This window comes from Lactuca saligna, chromosome 4, assembly GCF_052625555.1.
Source record: "Lactuca saligna cultivar CGN05327 chromosome 4, ASM5262555v1, whole genome shotgun sequence".
Taxonomy (NCBI): Eukaryota; Viridiplantae; Streptophyta; class Magnoliopsida; order Asterales; family Asteraceae; genus Lactuca; species Lactuca saligna.
In genome coordinates, this window is record NC_136420.1 from 55,669,480 (window position 1) to 55,692,432 (window position 22,953).

Here is a 22,953-nt window from a genome sequence, read left to right on the forward strand (position 1 = left end):
TTATTCCCCTTCTATTCTTTTTTTTTTTTAATTTACATATGTTTTTTATAATTCAACCATTGGCCAAGGAGAACTAATCCAATAACATTTGATGTAGCTTACCCATCATATAAGTATCAAATATGAAATAACTATTCCAAATTACCATGTTATATAAATTATATACATTGTTTATGCCCATTTGGCTAGCATAGACATAAGTCCTGCACCAAGAAGAAGAGAAATATAGGAACCAAATAGAAGGATCTTGTTGTTTTGCATCTTATGATTCTTAAAATCGGGTGAAAGAAGGTCAACAAGTGCCATATAGATTAAGATTCCAGCCGCTGCTGCCATTAATACGCCTTCCACGATAAGAGCAGTGGCACTGTTTTCGTTATACGTCTTGCTTACCAATATTCCCATCACAATTCCACTAGGAGTCGTAAGGGCAAAACACACTGCCATAACTGTGGTAGCCAATGACTTAATTTTTGCCTACAAAAATTACACATACAAATACTATTTAGGTTTTTCATTTATGGATCAGTTTTTTTCCTAGTGAAAACAGTATGAAAATCACATGTCTTTATTTTAGGATTTTTTTTTTCTTTTTAAGTTAATATAACGGTTAAATTTCTACAAAATAACAAATATACTTATTTAAAACGTAATTCTCTTTAGTAAAAATTGAATCCATACCTGAAATAAGCAACCACCAAGACCTACTCCTTCAAAGAATTGGTGGAAGGACAACGCGGCAAGAAGCGGTTTTATGGTTTTTGGGTTTTTAGAAGCACCCAAAGATAATCCTATAACTATGGAATGAATGATGATTCCGAGCTCCAACACCTAAAAATTAAAAGACAAGAACAATTATTGTTTCCATATTTGACATTTTATCGTAAAACAAGAACTTGTAATGTGCGTCTCTAATTGCTCATATGTGTACTACTCAAGTTTTAACAAAAAATTAAGGTATGTGCATTGTGAGCTATCCTTATGCTTTCTGTAGTGTTATGGTTCTATGAACATATACAATGTTATGGTTCGTATAATGTTATGGAACTTGGTATAATAAGGTTTAAAAATCCTTTGGTAGAGGTACTTTTAGAACATATGTATAAGGTCATGCATGATCTTTATGGACCTCACTATATAACATCCTGTCATATCTTTAAATATAATATCTAAATCTCTCATTTTGTAAATGATTTCGTTTCAATAATCTTTGAAAGGTTAATATATAAACCTAGCTTAATTTCTTCATTTTTAATTGAACATATATTTAAGGCTACTTTACATTTTGTGACTAATAATTACATTTTATTATTTGCTATTGAATATACTTTTATTTGGTGAGAATTGTAAATTTTGGTTACAAGAAAATCGAAAACAGTACCTTAAAACGAAATGCGTTAATTTTAGTATAAGATGCATGCTATTATAACGTTCTATATTAAAGAAAATTCTATGCAATCTTGTTTCGCATACATGAAACATGCTATACCGGAATTACGAAATGAGGGGCTTCAATTATGTTTGGATTTCCATAATTTTAGTAGAAATAGGCAAATAGCTAGCTAGAAATCACTAGAAAAAGTTCTCACACATCATCAACAATAATTCTCCAGCGGTGTTGTTGCAGGGGGAAGCGGAAGTAACCGACAAAGAATGGTGAAACGTTCTTCGACATTGGTAGGAGAGGCAAGGGGAAAGATAACTCACTTGTGGTGGCTGACAACGATGACAACGATATTGTGAGGGCAACAACGAGCTTAAAAGTTAAAATTACGATGAAAGAGAAATGCTAGAGAATATTTGGGGACCACTATATTTATTTGTTTAAAATAAAAAAGTAATTAATAGGTACATAATAAATTAAAATATGGAACACAAATTATGCTAATCTTTACTTGTTTTTGTTACAAAATTGCAAAAATAGTCCATGTGGTATGCATATTTTTGTGTTTTTAGTCCAAACGTCGAGTTTTTTGGATTTATGGTCCTTTTGCAGTGGTTTGTATGTGATAATAGTTCATTCGACAATTGAAATGACTATAATACTCTTGTGGTGATTATTTTTTATTTTTCTTAAAATTTAATATTTATTTATTTATTTTAACAATTAAAAAAATAATAAAGGACCCATCCCCTGATCGGTTTGTATTTATAACACAATAAATTATACTAAATATGTTGAATTGATGCATAATTGTCCAAGAATGGCACTACTTTGATGAGTTGTTCAACTTTATATGCAGGTCATGATATACGACTAAAAGTGGGTGGAACCTGCAACAAAAATGAGCAAAATGAAGCTAACAAGTATGGGAGACGAATTGCTAAAGGAATTAAGAAAAATGGTGTTGAGAAATTTGACCACTCTTCAATATTTTGATCATATCTCAAGATCTAGAGCTCTAATTGACATGAATGAAGAAGTTCTAAAAACTAAACAAAATTTTCTACAACTTTCATGTTTTGCGTTTTTACTGATTCTACCATTTTCATGACCGAAAACAGGCAACAAAGATAAGGGACGTCTTAGAACGCGTCTAAGACGCCCCCTAGGACGCCTACCCATTTTAGGCCATTTTTCAAGTCCAAATCAAGGATGATAGAAGGCACGTAAAATGCCCTGAAGGACGCTCAGACGTCCTACCTGATGCCTAGGACGCCTACTAGGACGTCGACGCGGAAAAAGACCCGAAAATCAATTTTTCAGCACCTATTTAAGGGAGATTAAACCCTAATCGACTTTGGACTTATCCCCTGCGATTTTTCCCAGTTTTGGAGGGTTACAAACACATTCAAACCTTCTCCAAACACGTTTTGATCACTCCAATCAGGTTTTAAGACGAGAAATCATCAAGTTCATAAGGATTCAACATTAGAAGATTGTTCAACCAAGGATGTTCATCATCACCACTACAACTTCAGAATTTCCTTACTTGTTACTCAAGGTTTTATTGTTTCAAACTTTGATAATCATTAGGTTATAATTGTTTCATGATTTCAAGTTTGTTATTGGATTTTATTATGCATTTTATTCAAGTTATTTGTTTTATGAACTTAATGGAAGGCTAAATCATTAGGTTACTTCTGGGGATGTTTATGACTTTTGGATGAACAAACTTGATTATTACTTGATTCTAGTTAATTTCAACTGTTATTTTATGTTTCATATGATAATATTTTGGTAATAATGATTAAAATTGGGTTGTATGAATTTGTTTAATGTCATAATTAAGATAGTCTATTGTCAATCCATAATTTGTTCCAAGTTCAAATAGTTTAGGAATAAAGACAAGTGATTAGTGATTGAATCAATATATATATATATATATATATATATATATATATATATATATATATATATATATATATATATATTATTCAAACTTATGATGTTGAATCTTAATATGGTAATAGGTAGTTGGAAGACACTTTATTATGAGCTCACTAATTGTTCCTAATCCATTTAGACATAAGGAGTAAGATAAGTAGTTGAATGAACATATCATGTGCCCAAAATTATGTGTTACAAGTTAATAAACCTCAATTGCATGGAAGTAATTGAATTAGGATTCTAGGAAAGAAAGTGTGTGAATCTAAATTGTTTATAATTGAACCGGGAGTACTCTAGTTTTCTCATTCAGATTTTTTTCTTAATTAACAAATTTCCAATCTTTTTATTTGATCTTTGTTTAAATCTTTTTCGTGAGAATTGCTATGAATACATTTTTTGTTGATTATTTTGACACAAAGTTTAACGAAGAACTCCTCGTGGATTCGAACCGACGTACCCTATCGACTTAGGTTAGTTGGTTTTTTAACCGAGACAACGACCTTGATCACCTCTCTCTCTCTCTCTCTCTCTCACTCACTCACAGACTTTATAAAATTCAACCTTCCCTATTGAAGAGGTGTAGGAAATTCTTTCTCTCTAAACCAGATTGGAGGTACGTTGGAAGAGTGAAAGTGACTGAAATGGGTGTTTGTTTTTTAGCTAAGTCGTTGCGGCCATAAACCACCCTTCCCTCACCATTGTTGGAACAAAAACCACCACCACCGCACTTCTCCCCCTTTCCTCTTGTTGAATTCTGTCAAGAACCGAAGAGGGAACCAAGAGTGGCCAAGAAAAATAGCCAAAGAAAACTCAAATTATGCCCTTCTGATAGCCAAAAAAACTCAAATTACAAAAATAGTCATCAAAATCGCATATGGATTATGCCCATTTGCGATTTCACCAAGCCATCTGCGAACGTACAAATCGATAAAGCACATATGTGCTTTAGCGACTTGTATGTTTGTATATATATATATATATATATATATATATATATATATATATATAGTTGTTTTATTTTTCTAGTATAAATAGTCGGTAAAGTCAACTAAAATCGCAGATGAACTAAGTTAATCTACGATTTTGTAATTTTTTTTAATCTTGACAACGAAATTGATAGGTTTGACTATGAAACAACCATATTATATATAGAGTCTTGCAAACTATTATCACTTTTGTTGTTATTTCTTTGGAAAATTTGTTTAAAACCTCTCTAACGGAATGGATGAAGATTTGGTTTGCGTATTGTCGAAATTATTAATAAAATCGTCCATAGTGCTTCCTGAGAGAGAGTTCTCCATCGAAAAGTGTGAAAAATGAAACAAAAAAAATACGTTTTTATACCTACGAAAAACGTGAAATCGGAGATGGAAGGTGAAATCACAGATAGACTAGTCCATCTACGAACGTACAAGTCGCTAAAGCACGGATGTCCTTTAGCGACTAATACCTTCGCAAATGGCTTTGTCAGATCGCGGATAGGCTTAATCCATCTGCAATTTTTATAGCTATTTTTGTAATTAGAGTTTTTTTTGGCTATTTTCTATAAAGTAATTAACGGTTTTGGTTATACTTTTAATTTTCTCATATATATATATATATATATATATATATATATATATATATATATATATATATATATATATATATATATATCACTTTGGTCCATTCATAGCATAAAAATGGAGTCTTGATGGGTGTTTTGACCCCATGCATGGATTAAGACTCTTGGAAAGGTTTTAATGGGTTGTTGGGAGCATATTGAACATGCAAAGGCATAAAGTTGCCAAGTTTATGCCTTAAGACGTCTTAATGGACTTAGATCTAAAGATTGCATGCTGGAACATCAAGAATTAAGCACTTAATGGAAGAAGGTGTCTAATCTGCTTGTACGTTGGGCGTAGTATAGCGTACGCAGCGCGTACAGCTTAGGGACTCAGTACGCTACAGGGTGCATCTTAGTTTTCCAAGATTGATCTTCGGTTGGGGTACCATCAAATGAGGATTCAGGATGATGATATACCAAAGACAGCTTTCAGGACCCGATACAGGTACTACGAGTTTGTCGTGATGCCATTCGGGCTCACCAATGCCCCAGCAACGTTCATGGATCTCATGAACAAGGTGTGTAGGTTGATGTTGGATTGGTCGGTGGTCGTTTTTATTGATGATATCTTGGTCTATTCTAAGACCAAGGAGTAGCACGAGCAACATTTGAAGGAGGTATTGGAGACACTAAGGACGGAAAGGTTTTATGTCATGTTCTCGAAGTGTGATTTATGGTTATGACAGGTGCAGTTTTTGGGGCACATCATCAACCAAGAGGATATTTTGATTGATACAGCTAAGATTGAGATAGTGATGTGTTGGTAAGTACCAAAGAATGTGTCTGACATTCGTAGCTTCTTGGGTCTAGCGGGGTACTATCGGAGATTCATTCAGCATTTATCCAAGATTGCGGTGCCTTTGACCCGCTTGATCAAGAAGAATGTGACATTTCGGTGGGGCCCGAATCAGTAGTTGGCTTTTGAGACCTTGAGACAGAGGTTATGTGAGACCACGATTTTGGTACTACCCGATGGATTGGATGACTTGGTGGTGTGTTGTGATGTGTCTATCATAGGGTTAGGCGCTATTTTGATGCAGATGAGGCATGTGATTGTGTACGCCTCGAGGCAGTTAAAGCCTCATGAGGCGAACTACCCCACTCATGACCTGGAATTAGGGGCGGTGGTGTTTGCCCTCAAAATATGGAGGTACTATTTGTATGGAGTGTGGTGCACCATTTATACTGATCACAAGAGTTTGAAGTATCTGATGGATCAGCAGAACCTCAACATGCGACAGAGGATTTGGTTAGATGTACTGATAGATTATGACTGCGAGATCTTATACCATCCAGGGAAGGCTAACGTGGTGGCCGATGTTTTGAGTCGCAAAGTGGCGGGTTCTCTGATCGAGAATATTTGTTTGAGGATGATGGTGGTCTCGTTATTGTTAGATATGATCGAGAAGCCTCAAGTGGAGTGTTTGAAGAAAGAGAACTAGAAGATAGAAGTCAGTTTCCCTTATTTGTATGGGATGTGTTAAGGTGCAAAGTTACTCTTGGATGTATTTGTGCTTTACTCCTTTGTATGTGTATAATGAGTTGTCTTTCCTTTATAATGAAGTGAGTGACACTCATTTATGTAATGAGCATTATGGAGTGTTAGAATAGAGAGAGAAATTTGTACAAACCCATTTGTATATTCTTTCTAGATCTAATATGAGCTTACACAGATTTATTTACTCCTTATGGTCTTGAGTTTACATGATGATTCACTAGATCTTTTCTTATTCCGCACAAGCCATCATAATCAACACAACTACAATTGGTATCAAAGCAGGTGTTCTTGATTTTATCAAGAATTGATCCTTGATGGCTTTCTAGATTTGGTGATTCTTCATGTTCTTATTGATCTTCGTGTTTTGAGAGTGTTTTGTGTTCTAGAAATAGAATTTTTCCTTGATTTGATCCATAATTCGACTTTATCTCTCTACAATACTTGTTTGTACCACTTTCTCTCACTAGAATTTGGTTCATATTCACTTTCTCTCTCTAGAAAACCCAAGTTTATATCATTTTATTCGAAAGAAAAGAATCAATTATGGAGAAATGGATGATACAGAGTGAAGATTTTCAAAGTGAATGCACTTTTGAATATCTTCTTTATAGCTTGACTGTTGGACTGAAAAGTAAAAAGGATCTCATTGTAGATGGAGAAAAGAATGAAGTTGGACAAATTAATTAGTTGTCCAATTTATCAAACCAAAGATTTGTTTGATCGTTTGGTTACAACATATCAAAAGAGATGAGAAAGAAGGAGAAGTCAAAAAAGGAATTCCTCGTGCTGAATGCAAATATGGAAGCAACAAGCTTGAATATTATGCAGATTGGCGTGAAGCTTGGGAACGTGTTCTTGATGATAATCATGATGTTCAAGAAAAAGGAGTTCAAGTTGATTCTCAAGACGAAAAGGTTTTTTGCTCAATTGGAGTTCAAACCGATGATATTTTGTGTTCTTGTGATTCGTTTGAAGGAATGATTCCTTATCGGAAGCCGGTGATCCAAGAAATTCACAAGTATCAAACTCCAAGATATTTGATTCAAACTCAAAAAGTTGAACTTGTGGAAAGTGGGTTTGTTCATGAAATCAAGTCTTTAAGATGCAAAAAGATGAGAAAGAAAAAGAAGAAGAAGAAGAAGATTAAACCGAAGAACAAGCGGGTTTATTCACAAAAAATGTCGAATGTTGTTGTGAATCCGAAATCCATGAAGAAAACTTGGGTTCCAAAGCAACAATCTCCAAATGTTGCATTGAATTTGAAGTCAAAACCCGAAAGTGTTGGTGGTTCTTTTGAAGATGTTCTTGGATCGTTGAAGAACACGAAGAACACGAAGAATGAGTTGTACAACATGCATAGTGGGTGGAACAATATTCAAATTGGAGATTTTCTCATTCCAACAAAAGAACCAAGATCTTCTAAATTTGATTCGTTGGTTGAAAACGGAAATCGATTCGTCAAAAAGGTATCTCAAATTTTCAAATGGATTCCAAAACGTCCATAATTTCAATTCGTATTTGAGCGTTTTTCATTTTTGATAGATTTGATTCATTGGATCTAATATGTTTCAACCCCATTGTTGATCCAATTTTTTTTAATGATAAATAGTATTTGTTTCGAGGCTAATTGTTGTTGATCCAATTCATATTTTCTTTGATTAAGCCCAATTACTCTTGATTTAGCCCAAATTTTGATTCATTCCTTGTTAAAAATGATAATTTGTCATTGTTCATAAATCATTTGAGTCCAAAATTGTTAGCATGCTACTGTTCATTGATCAATTATTGGGAGCCCAATCATTCCTTTTAAGATATGGTGTATTTGATTAAGTCCGAAAGTCGTATGAGCGTTTTTCATTGATTGACTTGTACATATGCCTTATCTGATTGTACCATCGAATCAATTCTTAATCGTTTGTTTATCCGATTGTTCATCAGTTCATGATCGGATTATTCTCGCATTCGTTTTCTACTCAAAATCGAAATCTATTATCAATTTGAGTAAAGTAGAGTCATTATTTCGATTAGTGTTGATTTAGATTTGAAGTCTATTGATGTCTTGATTTTGGAAAAACTTTCTCAAGAACAATGACGAACTGTTACAGTTTTTCTTGGGGGTTAATCGACTAATTTGTTTGAATGTCGAAATTCATCTGAATGGGGAATCAATTTCACTTTGTATTGTTGTAGCGATTATTCAAAATCAACTGAAGTTGGTGTTCAGTTCATATTTGTGAACGAATTGAGGAAATTGATTTGTGTTGGATTTTTGAAGTCAAACTGTGTTCTATTGATTTCGAATCTACAAGAAGGATCGATTATGAAGGGCTAATTGATTTTGATTTCAAAATGAGAAGAGACGCTTTGATTGGTGGTATTTGAGTTTGATAAGAGCGAAGGCAGTTCATTGGTTCACAGTTGATGGTTTGGGGAAGAACAGATGGATTGGCTGTTGACGATTTGGAGGTCAGACATCATTCACTGTGGAATTTTGGAGTTGATTGATGAACAATTGAAATCAAGGTTCACTGGTTTGTGATCGAAAAGTATTGGTTAATGAAAGACGAAGGATCGAGAATCGATTGATGAGTGAATTTGTTTTGATTATGATGGTCAATGGTTGATGAGTTTGAGGTGAATGAAAAGCGAAGTCTTGAGTTAGATTTTGATATCGATGCTTGGGTTAAAGATCGAATGGTTGAAAACGTACAGTGTGATTGAATTGTTCATTATTTTGATGTCGATTGATTTGGGACAAACTGAGAAAGGTCGATGCAAATGGATTGATTGTTAGCGAATTGAAGCGTTTAGAGTAGATATCAAGTCACTGTGAAAGTCAATTGGAATAGATGTCGATCATTATCAAATAAAAAACGAAGAATTGATTTTGGAACGAATTGATTGTTGAGTAACGAAAGTTCATTTTTGGGCGATGTTGGGAAGTTGATGTTTTTGTTTGATCACTAACAGAAAAATTCGATGGTAGCATGTTAAAGTGAGAAGGGTTCATGTATTGATATTTCGAAAGTTTGAGTTGTGTTTTGATAGTCAAAGATTTTGATGTCGTCGCAAAGGAATCATTGGTGTTAAAAAGCAAGGGCTTGCCAGTTGATGTCGAAGATTTTGGGTAACAACTTTCAAAAATCTGGTTCGCGATTTGGGAAGGAAGAAACAAAAAACTTTTTGAAATTGGACCTTAAAGTTTCGAAAGTTTGATAGCTTTTACCCACCTTCGAAATTTAGGGCAATTTTCGACATATTGGAAGAAATAAGGTAGAATTTTTGAATTGGTCCCTGCAACTTTAGAAAGTTTGACAATTTGTACCATATTCTACATTAGGACCTAACTTTCGAAAGTTTGAAGAAGTGTGCAGAAGTTCGAAAGTAGTCCCTGAAGTATCGAAATTTTGGCAGATCATACCAAATTTCGAAAATGGTCAAATTTTCTGAGAAATTGAAGAATAATCATTTGTGGTCCCTGCAGTTTGTGCGAATTTTCACTTTTTACCCAGTTTCGCAAATAGGGGAGAGTTCACATATTTGGCTGTTTTCGGCACAACAGGTCCCTGCGGAATTCAGAGAGTGACACTTTTTAGCCAGTTTTTGGAAAATCTTGCAACTTTCACCCAAAAAGTCAAAAAATTTCATAGATTGGAAATTTTTTGAGGCTTTTTCATGATTGTTTTTTCGTGCAAGTTTTTCAGTGATTCATTTTTGGTATACATCAAGGGGGAGTATTGTGAAGTTTATTCCTCGGGCACTCCTCACCCTTAATGGGTTTTATAGTCATTTTTTCGATTATGAAAAGGGGGAGAATGATGGGTATTTGAAGCGCGTTTTTCGGGTATTTATTTGTGGATTTGAAGACCGATGTTACTCCTTTGTATGTGTATAATGAGTTGTCTTTCCTTTATAAGGAAGTGAGTGACACTCATTTATGTAATGATCATTTTGGAGTGTTAGATTAGAGAGAGAAATTTATATAAACCCATTTTTGTATCCTTTCTAGATCTAATATGAACTTCACAGATTTATTTACTCCTCGTGTTCTTGATTTTACATGATGATTCACTAGATCTTTTCTTATTCCGCACAAGCCATCATAATGAACACCACTACAGGATGGTCGAGGACTCTTGCCACATTGTGGTCGGGTGTGGGTACCGTTGACTAGGGGAGTGAGATAAAAGATATTGGAGGAGGCACATAAGTCCAAGTTCTATATACATCCGGGAGCTACAAAAATGTATAGAGATATGAGGTTGAGCTACTGGTGGCCCTGCATGAAGCGGGAGATTGCCTGGTTTATGGAGCGGTGCTTAACCTGTAGGAAGCTCAAGGTTGAACATCAACGACCTCATGGCAAGGTTCAGATGCTACCTATTCCAATGTGGAAGTGGGAAAAGATCACCATGGACTTCATCACAAAGTTACCGAGGACAGAGAGGGGTGTGGATGTCATATGGGTTATTGTGGATATATTGACGAAGAGTACCCACTTTATTCCGATCTTCGAGAGCATCTTCGCTGAGAAATTAGCAGAATTTATGTGCGACGGGTAGTGGTTAGGCATGGGGTCCCAATGTCGGTGGTCTCTGACAGGGATGTCCGATTCACATCCAGATTCTAGAAAAAGTTCCATGAGGAACTGGGCACACAGTTACACTGCAACACTGCATATCACCCCCAGACAGATGGCCAAAGTGAGCAGATGATCCAAACGCTCTAGGATATGCTTCGGGTATGTGTACTAGACTTCGGAGGGAGTTGGGATGCATACCTCCCACTAGTAGAGTTTTCATATAACAATAGTTACCATGCTAGTATCAACCGAACCCCGTTTGAGATGTTTTATGGTCGGAGGTGTAAGACCTCAGTTTGTTGGGATGAGGTTGGACACCGGTTTATGGGGAGCACCGAGGTGGTTCTCAGGACTATCGAGTTGATTCAGCAGGTGCACGACCAGCTGCGAGTCGCATAGAGCCGTCAAAAAAGCAATGTTGACCGGTGCCGACCGTATCTTGAGTTTCAGAGGGGTCACTTTGTTTTTCTTAAGGTGTCGCCATGGAAGGGGGTCATCAGGTTTCAGAAGAAGTGAAAGTTAGGGCCCTGATACATTGGTTCGTTTAGGATTTCTGCTCTAGTAGGCAAGGTGCCTTACCATTTGGATCTGCCAGAAGATCTTAGCTAGATTTACAACACCATCCATGTGTCTCAACTTCTGAAGTGTGTCACTGACGAGGCCGCAGTTACTTCGTTGGACGACATTCAGGTTGATGAGAGCATGAACTACACTGAGATACCCATTGCGGTTTTAGATAGGAAGACTAAGGTCCTTTGTAACAAGGAGGTGAAGTTGGTGCAGGTGCAATGGCAGCACCGAAGAGGCTTCGAATAGACATGGGAGCTGGAGGATGAGATGCACGAGCATTACCCCAATTTGTTTGTGTCTGCGGACTTGGAGGACAAAGTCTATTTCAAGTGGGGGAGAGTTGTAACACTCCAAATCAGGTATTACCCTTTGAACCTTTGAAATTTTAAGTATTGCATAATGGTCCCTTAAGTACGTTGGGCGTACTTCAGGAGTACACTTAGCATACCATGCATGGATGATCGTGGAGGGCTAAAATGTACGTTAGGCGTACCAAAGGGTACGCGGGGCATACATGATAAACGTTCAAACCCTAATTTCCGGACTTAAGACCTATATAAGCATCCTTATCTCATTTGAGCTTCACCCGTCCTTCACCCTCAAAAGTTCCTGAAAACCCTAAAATCATTAGAGTGTGTGTTCTTGAGCTTGTGAGTGTTTAAACACCATACTTTTGGTGTGTTAGCTACAAGGAAGAGGAGGAAACAATCTTGAATGAGGAAGAGCTTTTGGATCTTACATTTTGAGCAACTTAGGAAGCTTGAGGAGGTAAAAAGCTTTCACCTTGGTCATCATTTTCATTCCTAGAGCTAGGGTTTTCTCTTTAGTCCCTTTTTGTGTTCTTGGACCACCTCTTGAGAGTTTGAGCAACTCCAGAGCTTAGGAAGGATATATTTGAAGTCCTTTGGTGTATTCATAGCATAAAAATGGAGTCTTGATGGGTGTTTTGACCTCATTCATGGATTAAGACTCTTGGAAAGGTCTTAATGGGTTGTTGGGAGCATATAGAACATGTAAAGGCATAAAGTTGCCAACTTTATGCCTTAAGACATCTTAATGGACTCAGTGTTGGATTAATGTCTAAGTCCATAACTATAACTGGTGAGACTTGACCTGACCCGACATAGTCCATTTGGGTTGCATGGCATCATGCATTTGGATAAACTATAATGTGAGAAATAACACTTAAGGTTGGTTAATATGTTATAAGTTCTAATATATTAATAAGATTATTTACTTAGTATTGATCAAGAATTAATCTAGGATTAATTAAGTAATCAAAAGAAGACTAATTAAATATATGGGTTGATTGTGTAAATCATCCATACTTATATAGTGGGCTAATGCTCCATGGATTGTCAAGTTGGGCTAAAACCCATAAGAAGCTCCATGGTGTATTTGTACCCATGGATCATGGAAATGAAAGGCCATGACAATTAGGGTTTGCATGGTGTAACCCTAACTATATAATGATCTTATTCTTGGAGAAAATCGGCCACTATGGGTGATAGAATGGGCTAGCTGATTTTATGAAGTTTTCCATTTTCTCTCAAGTCATTCCATGTGTATTTGGTGTTGTGTGAACCATTTGAGGTGTCACACTTGGGGCACTAGGCACTCAAGCTTCATGAAGACAATCTACATCAAAGAAGTATGTAATTCTAACTTGATATATTCATTTGAATCAATGTTATTATGCTAGTTAGGATGAATACCTTGGAAAGTTCATATTTGCATGTATAATAGAGAAAAAACATAGATCCAAGGTATTTAGGGTTGCATGTACACTTAGGAGTGTTAGAATGCTCAAAACCCAACACTCAGATCTAAAGATTGGACGTTGGAACATCAAGCATTAAGCACTTAATGGACGAAGGTGCTTAATCTGCTTGTACGATGGGCATAGTATTGTGTACACAACGCGTACATTTCAGGGACTCAATACGCTGAACGTACAGGAGTGGCACGTAGGGCGTACGCACTCGAATGGGCTTGGACTCGTTTTGGGCTTTTAAGCCCTTTGGGCCTTAATCAGTCATTGGGCTTGGTCATGTTTTAAGTTAGTGGACAAATTTATCTATTTTGGGCCAAGGTTGCTATGGTTGGGCTTTATTAGCCCATGAGGACCATTAATGATTTTAGACATGGACTTTAGGCCCATTAGCAATGGGAGACTTTTGGGCCATTATGAAAGGACTTAGGGGCTAGGGTTCTTTAATTGGATTATATTCAACCCTAACCTTAGGTAAATGGTATTATTGTTCATCACGGGTGGTTACGGACTGTTAGGAGAGCAACTTTCGGATTCAACAGACAAAGGTGAGTCTCCTCACCATACCAATGGGTCGAAGGCACCAAGGCCGACCTATTTAGTTAGTTGTAGTGTTTATTGTGGATTCACTACTGATATGTCTGGTATGCATGTATATGAGAATGGGCTAGTACTTATTAACTAGATATGTGAAGACCTCACGAGGAGCCCGTGGCAGTTGGATATAAGACCATATGGGGGAGCCCATAACATTCCTAGGTAAAGACCATGTGGGGGAGCCCATGACAAGTAGTTAAGACCATGTAGGGGAGACAATGACACATAGGAGTAAGACCCTGGAGGGAGTACATGACATCCCTATATGTTATGTAAGAGTTATGTAGTATGATAGATATTTCTGTGAAATATGATATGCTAGTTGACTTTGTGTTATTTGCTTGGAAGACCCCGAGAGGAGCCCATGGTAGTTGGATATAGGACCATATGGGGGAGCCTATGATATTCATAGGTAAAGACCATGGGGGAGCCTATGACATGTAGGTATAAGACCCTCGGGGGTGCCCACGACATCCTTATATGTTTGTATGCATTACTTATGTGATTTATGTAGCTTATATAGCTAATATGGTTTATGTGATTATGTGGATTGTGTGGGGTATGCTCCGGGGAACTCACTAAGCATTAGCTTACGGTTTGTTGATTGTTTCAGGTACTTCAGAGCCTAAGGGCAAGGGCAAGGTTTGATGGTGCGAAGTGTACTCTTCGACATTTTATATGGGAACACTCTGATATTTAAAATAAAATGTTGATGTTATGGATTTTGAAAACAGTTGTCATTGATATTGCATATTTTATGGGAATGTTTTGCTTAATTAAAAATGAAAAATTTATTTGGAAATTTTGGTCGTTATATATATATATATATATATATATATATATATATATATATATATATATATATATATATATATATATATATATATAGAGAGAGAGAGAGAGAGAGAGCTAAAAACTAAAAAGAAAATACAAAAAATAAAGCTAGCCAATCACATGTAGAGAGAGAGAGAGAGAGGGCGGAGTACCTTCCCCTCATCCTTTCCACGTACTACCTAAACGACAGCCCTGGTGTTGTGTTCTAGGGTGTGGTTCCCTCCCCCGCACAACTTCCCCACTACACACTGTTCTGCCTTGCAAGTTTGGTCTCGATGGTATACTCCAATCTGCACTTTTACTAAAATTTTGGATATTTAAAATTATTTGTCAATGTGGTTTTCAAAAGTTACAATAGTGGTTCTTGAGGTTGTTATCCTCTAAGAGACTCTATTAAAATCTAAAGAAATGATGAAATTGCCCTTTTCCATGTCCTTGTCTTATGTTCTTAATCCTTTTATTTTATTTTATCTTTAAATGAAAGCACCATCAATCATTACCACCATTACTAATATCAACACAACCACATCACCCCATCCACCACCTCCACCACCACCTGTTGTTTCTAAAAAACTAACCACCAACCATCATCATAACAAATCACCACCAGCCCCGTCACCAATCACCAATCGACACCAACACTATCACCATCACCATCCTTAATCATCACCAATCCCACCATCGGTCACCACCATATTTATGTCTTTCATTCCCCACTAATATCCTAAAAACTCTCCATCGTATCCGTAGTCTTAGAGGAGTGCAACTGCAACTCGTCTCCATCTACTGCAACTCCAACAATGAATATTTAAGGCCTCACTCCCTCCCCCTTTCCCATTGTTAAAGTTAGAGTAATTGGTATGGGCAATGCCAACTCTCGTTTTTGTAACGTGGACATCGGAAAACGGTGTGGTAACAGCCACACACCGCCCCATCTTTGCTGTTTATAGCCGTTAGTAGCCGTTTTGTTGCCTCCCCTTGCTGCCATAACGAATTGTAACGCCAAAAAATCGATTAAAATGGTCATTTGACCGATGTTGAATGGTCACAAATGTAATATATATATATATATATATATATATATATATATATATATATATATATATATATATATATATATATATTCAAATTTCCTCACATATAAATATAAACATACATTCATTTTTACTAACACCATTCTTCTCTTTCTCTCATCTTATTATTAAACAAAAGTCAACCATTTTCTTATTCAATCAAATATGGAGCAAAACCCGAACACCCCTCCTCCAAACAAAAACACATCCGCTCTGCTCGGTTTCGCACCATATGAGAGCTATGCGAACCTCCACAACATTCAAAACTCACCACAAATAGCATTTTCAGGAAACATTTTCAATCCCGCCTCACCCTCAATGCAATTTCCTACATCGGCCTACTTGCAACAAAACCCAAACCTTCAACAAAAGCTTTTTGAACACTTTGGCTTCCATGCCAAAAACAACCACTCTACCACCACCCACACAAGAAACGATTGCTGAAATGCAAGGAGGTAGTCAGAAAACTAAAAGGAAAGGAAAAAAATAAAAGGAAAGCGATCATTGAAACTGAAGAAGAAGAAGAATCTCTACTATGGTGGACACCATAGTGGCATATCGCAATACCGATATAAGGAGAGTTGGTTTTGGGGACGTAGTGTGGGACTTCAAAAAATCCAACTATAGGAAACGATATAAAGAGAGTTGGTTTTTGGGAAGTTGTGCTCGGAAAATTTCACAAAATATTGAAGAAAGACTAGGCATATCGCAATACTGACATACTTAGTAGCGAGTGGACTGCAATTAGTCGGAAGTGCAATAACTTTAATGGGATCTACAACAAATTTTCTTCACAAAAACAAAGAGATGCGAATGATTTCAATGTGTTCAAAGTCGCAAGGGAGCAATATCACATCGAAATGGGTCATGTTTTCGAGTACGACAAATTTGAGATGGTGAGAAACGATCCAAAATGGCTTAAAACGCCAAAATCGTCGTAGGTACAATCGAAGAGGTCGCGTGGTTTGAGTTTGTTTGATGTTTCCAACGCACAAACAAACATCGATCTTAACGCCGACACAAATGACATTCCTGACGACATCGAAGAGATCTCCCCCCTTCCCCCACGTCGATCGTTGGGCGCGTCAAAGCAAAGTGTGCTCAACGACATGCAAACCAAACCGATAGAAGGGCACAAGACTTGGCGGAAATGATAGAAAAGTTCGACCAACACAATCTAATTGTACTACAAAATGTTGTAGTGCAACGTGAGCACTTGGAGTTCCTTCGTAAGCAAGCGGAAGAAAATCAAATGACGGGGGATTTAGCAATACGTCAGACTAGCGATGAAAATATGAGACCACGACATGCACAAGTGCTCCGAAGGATTAAGGAGATGATCGAGAATAAATATTTGGATGACTAGTGTATCGTTTTTATGTTTTTAAGACTTTCTTTCTTGCATTCAATATTTTTTTAGTTTTTAAATGTTATGGTTAATTTAGAATTTAATTGAAATTGCATGTTTTTTTTATAAATAATATAAAGTGAATAAAAAAACAAATTGGCAAGATAAAAGACAAACAAATTGAAAAAAAAATTATGAAATGGAAAATAAAGAATATTATAACATGTTACCCATATCTTATAATATTATAATGACATGACATGAGAGATGACACCTTTTGATGCTTTGACATGTTATAATCAGGGGTGTTCGTTTGGATGGATCGGGTTGATCTTATCCAATCAAATGAATCCAAATTGATTTCGGTTTTCAAAACAAAATTTTGAATAGTTCAAACTAAATTCAAATCTGATACGATTTGACCGAATTATAATTCGGTTGGATCGATTTTATAATTCGGTTTTCAAAACCGAAATATTTTAAAACGACTTATAATTTTAATATTACCCAATTTTACACAAGAAACGATAACAAATTATTTAGTTATGATCTTAAATTTATAAACAACTATTAAGATATATTATGGTTAAGTATTTAATAGATAGAAAACTTTTGAGAAAAAATGAATATTAATGTTTTTTTGTCGGGTGAAACATTTTTGAATCAGTTTAAAAAAATAAATTACAAAATTAATAAATAACTATAGATATATAGTATAAATAAATAAATAACAAATATTTATTTGGTTTTTTTTACTATTCGATTTTTATTCTTTAAACCAAAACCAATCTGAAATCCAAAATAATAATTCGGTTTTGTTGAAAACCAATCCAAATATCCGAACGAAATAGTCCAATTGAACGATTCAGTTTTATCCAAATTATGAAGAACCCTAATTATAATATGTTGTTCAAACCCGATCTTCAAAAATAACATTTCAACGAGACCATTAATTAGATTTGTTTTCAACTTTTAGCATCCAAATACACATCAATTTAACGAGACCATTTATTAGATTTGTTTTCAACTTTTGACATCAAATACACATCAATTTTGAAAACTCATGTGGTAGAGATAGGGATAGGATAGGAGAGACGTATACGACAAACAGCAGGGAGAGTGATGTTAGTCGGATGTCCCCGGGATTGTTGTCGTTTAAAGCTATAAGAAATTACAAATTTATCCCCTTTAGTTTACTAAAGTTTTTTATTTTTATTTTTGTTCAAATGTAATTTAGTCATTTTACACTTATTTAATGGAGACCCATTTACGGTACAACAGTGCTAACTTTTGGAAACGAAAAGGAGAAGCTGTTTCAAAAATTTTAAAATTAGACTGAAAATTCATATTGATATAAACCACATGGACCGTAATTTACTCTTACGAAGTACACTTTTATATATATATATATATATATATATATATATATATATATATATATATATATATATATATATATATATATATATATATATATATATATATGAGAAAAATATAAAAATAAAGGTAAAATTGTCTTTTTAAATGGACTAAGAATGTATAATATAATTTTTTTTTTAAATAATAAAGATGCATCTTGTTAAATTTTAAAGATTGAACTGAAAGTGCAAATCTTTCCAAATAATAGGGACCCAAACTGTAGTTTACTCTAAATATATATTTTTTTTAAAATACAAGGCTGTGGTTAGAAACGTTTCTTTTTAATTTTTGTCTTTATTTCCAATGTTCGCCGATAACAATGATTGATGTACGAAATCTTATAAATAAGATATAATTCAAAAAATAATATTAGTATTCATTTATTAAGCTGTCACGTAGGTCCTATAACGAAATAGCGTGAATGTTGTCGGATGTGAGGTTTGCTATTTTTTTCCAACTTTTATATCGATCTTATTCTTTGAGACGTTAATTTTAAGAGGACAACTATCAAACATTTGAACTTGTGAAAATGACCTTCTATTGACTATTATATAATCTATATTAATATTAACTTTTTTATTAATTATAATTATAATTGTAAAGACGTTTCCCTACAAATCATCCAGATACTCATCCGACACATATAAACCCGCCCTCACCTTCCCCTAACGATCGTTAGGGGTGGGAATCGATTCGGTTTATGAGTTCTTCTGTTTTCTTGAATCGGTTTTTCCCTTTAAACCGAACCAAAAATCGAATTCTATTTTAGAATAGTTCAATTTGAAAACCAAGAAACCCAAATATATATATATATATATATATATATATATATATATATATATATATATATATATATATATATATATATATATATTTTTTATGTTCCAAACATAATTTGCATAGTTTTTAACATAAAAAACTAAAGTTCTAAACATAAAATATTTGAAGTATCTAAGATTGAAAGGTGAAATTGAAAATGAAAAGTGAAGTGTGTGTGTATGTAAGGAATTCATGAGGATTTTACGAGCCTTGAACAGTTAATAGTGAAAACCCTAAATCGGTACACTGGTTAAAATGTCTTTTATCTAATATTTTTATTTATTATAAAAAGTATGAAATAAAATTTTTAATTAATTAATTAATGCAATTCGATTTGTCGGTTCCGTTTGGTCTAAAACCTATGAGATCCAAATTCAAAATTTAGGTTAGACTCAGACCAAACTAAAAGTGAATTTAAATATGGTTTGGTATGAAATCAATTTCAGTTCCATTTGATTTTTAGGTTTTCTGTCTCTAGACCAAATAAGACCCCTCGATGTGTACGCTATCGCGCAATACAATATATAAGGTGCCATGGTTGTGTGTTGTAAACATCATATCAACCCCCAAAAAAATCTCCAGTATACATGTCTTACGTCATCCATTCACCGCATCCTTCCTTTTGAAATTCGACCGTTTGTAGCTGTTGGCAAATGGCTATATGTTGATTTTTTTTTCAAAAGCCACTAAAAATACATTACTTTTTATTGTAATTTTCACACATAAACTATTATTAATTCATATCATCTTTGAAAGGCTTTTGCATTCCAAATGTGAATCCAAACAACCCTCAATTTGCATATCGTAGCAAATCGCAAGCAAATGTTCGTCCGTTGGGGCCGTCGTTTTACCAACCACAAATGGATCAGTCTACGCTTTTGCCCCAACCCTAACATTTTTATTACCAACAAATAACATAAGAATTTTACATGATGCAACCTCTTAACCCAATCACGTTTCAACCCCCTCCTCCCCGAATATGTTCCCTCACCAGAAGTTGATTTTATCCAGGAAACCCAACACGATCCTGAACCGGTACCCGACCCCGAACCCTAAATGGTTCGGGAAACCCAACCCAAACCATCCAACTCCAAAAAACGTGGTAAAGGAAAATCACATGCTCGAAAAAGAAAAGATGGAGTCTCAGCAATGAACCAGATGAAGAGATGGTTTTAGTGCAATCGTTGGTCGATATTTTGGAGGATTCCAAAAAAGGTAACACATAAAAACATGACCATTTTAGGCAACACATTAAAGAGCGATTTCTTACGGTGATCGGTCGTGACGAGTATCATGCTAAAGATTAATGTACTAGCAAGTTTCGTGAGATAAACAAATATGTCACAAAATTCAACGATATTTACAACAATTTGATAACTTAATGGAAAAGTGAGGAAAACGAAGAACAAATTTTAGAGATGACCTTTAAAATTTTTCTTATTGATAATAATAAGAAGCCGTACAAGTTTCTTGATATTTGTAGGTTTTTATTCAAGTCCCCGAAATGGATAGACGATTTTGGTAGTGAAGATGGTGGTTCGAAAAGAACCAAAGTTTCTGAGACGAGTTACATTACTTCATCGGATGAACATTTTGGGATTGATTTGAACGAAGTGGATAAACTCAAGATTGAAGAGATAGTTTGACCGATGGATTGATATAAAGTGAAAAATAGAGGCTCATTGTCGAGTACGGACAAGAAAATGAGATGAAATACATAGAGTTGCTAGTAATTTGGAAATTTATAATTTGAATTTTGAAAGTTGTTTGAGTTTTGAAAAGGAGAAGTTGGAAGATAAAAAGAAAACTATAGAGGAAAAACAACGACCTCAAGAAAAGAAGCAAAAAGGTGGGGAAATATAGAATTTTTAACAAAACATTTTCATCACCTCACTAAAAACAGATTCGATATATTTTTGAGGGTCGGAACGGATATAATGAAAAAAATATTATAACTAGTGTTTTTATCTAAAAATTGCCATTTTTATGTTGTTTTTTTTTATTTGCTAATTTTAATATGTAATCATTTTAATTAAATTAATGAATTGTTTTTTATCATTAAATTACATTTTATTCAATTTAATATATATATATATATATATATATATATATATATATATATATATATATATATATATATATATATATATATATATATATATATATATATATATATATATATATCCCTAGCATTTCTTAGTAGTTGCTGTTGCCTATAAGAATTTCTATAGTAAGCTTATATTACATCCATTCATTGATTTTGTGGGATGGAAGAAAAATTGAAATGACCATACACGACATTACAAAAATAAGATATACATAGTATGACACCACCAACTTAATTCTCACCCTACCCCTCGTCGTCTTCACTGTCTCCCGATTCTCATATCTTATTTTCTTTCTTACTCCTAAATTATACAATTATCACATCTATATGTTTATATATGTGCATTTTATACCTTGATTTTTAAGGTTTATGAGCATTTTAGTCTTTTTTATTTTCGAAAGATTTTTTAATTTTTCTGTTACAATAGATATTTTATTAATTTAACAAATAATCAGATATTTTAATTATTTAAAAACTAAAATGAAAACTTTAATTATTTACCTGAGAAACAATCCGATAACGCTTAACTTCGGAATCATCACTCGTCGACAACATCGATCCATGAACATGGCCATGGCTTGCATGCATGTCGTCATCCACATGCGCACCATTCACTTCTTCATCTCCCACCACTTTCGCCACCGCAGCCGTCTGAGCCCTAACTTGGTACGCCGCCGCCGAAGTCTCAAACAACAGTGTTGCAATGGTGGCTACCATCGCCACAAACCCAGTGAACGGAAAATCCGCCCAAGGGTGTTCTTTCAAACACGGTGATGTCAAGCTCTCAAACGCATTCGGAAGTATATGAATAAAACCAGTAGCCAATATGACACCGGCGGCGAATGCTTTAACCAGAAAGAAACCATCTTTCTCAGGACGTAAAGCCGGAAAAAACTTGCCGGCAAAGGGAAGAGAAATGCCTATACAGCCGGCGGTGAGAATGGAAGCAAGTGCTATCAGTTTGTACCTGAGGGCTTTGCTTTTGTCGCCATTGGTTTCCTCTGGTTCACAAGTGCAATCGGCAAACACTCCGGTGATTATTAGGGTTGATAACAATAATGCAATAACTATTATTTTATGAAATTCCATTTGGTTCCGTTTGGAATGAGTTTTATGAGTATTCTTATTATATATAGAGCGAAAACACTGGTTTATCTTTATCCTTATATGGTAAATCCAAGTATTAGCAAAACAAACTGTACACGAGACATAATTAATTAAATGATAAATATACGGTAATTTTATTGATCAAATCATTTCTGTTTTATATGGGATATATTTTAGGAAAACTTTATTGAAGTTAGAGAAAATTGCAAAAATGGTTATTGTGTATGATTTTTTTGGAGTTATAGTTCAAACCACGATTTTTTTGGATTTGTGGTTCTTTTGAGTTAGTTT

At 34.9% G+C, this 22,953-nt stretch overlaps 1 protein-coding gene across 1 annotated transcript; it reads right to left on the reverse strand.

Moving 5' to 3' along the window:
• On the reverse strand, positions 1–22,666 carry LOC145038521 (zinc transporter 5-like). Its single transcript, XM_078986858.1, has 3 exons — positions 22,057–22,666; positions 682–831; positions 1–477 (listed from the first exon to the last, which is right to left on the reverse strand). Exons 1-3 carry the CDS (start codon positions 22,642–22,644, stop codon positions 172–174), a joined length of 1,044 nt encoding a protein of 347 aa, XP_078842984.1. The 5' UTR covers positions 22,645–22,666; the 3' UTR covers positions 1–171.
• Between the last annotated feature and the right edge of the window lie 287 nt (positions 22,667–22,953).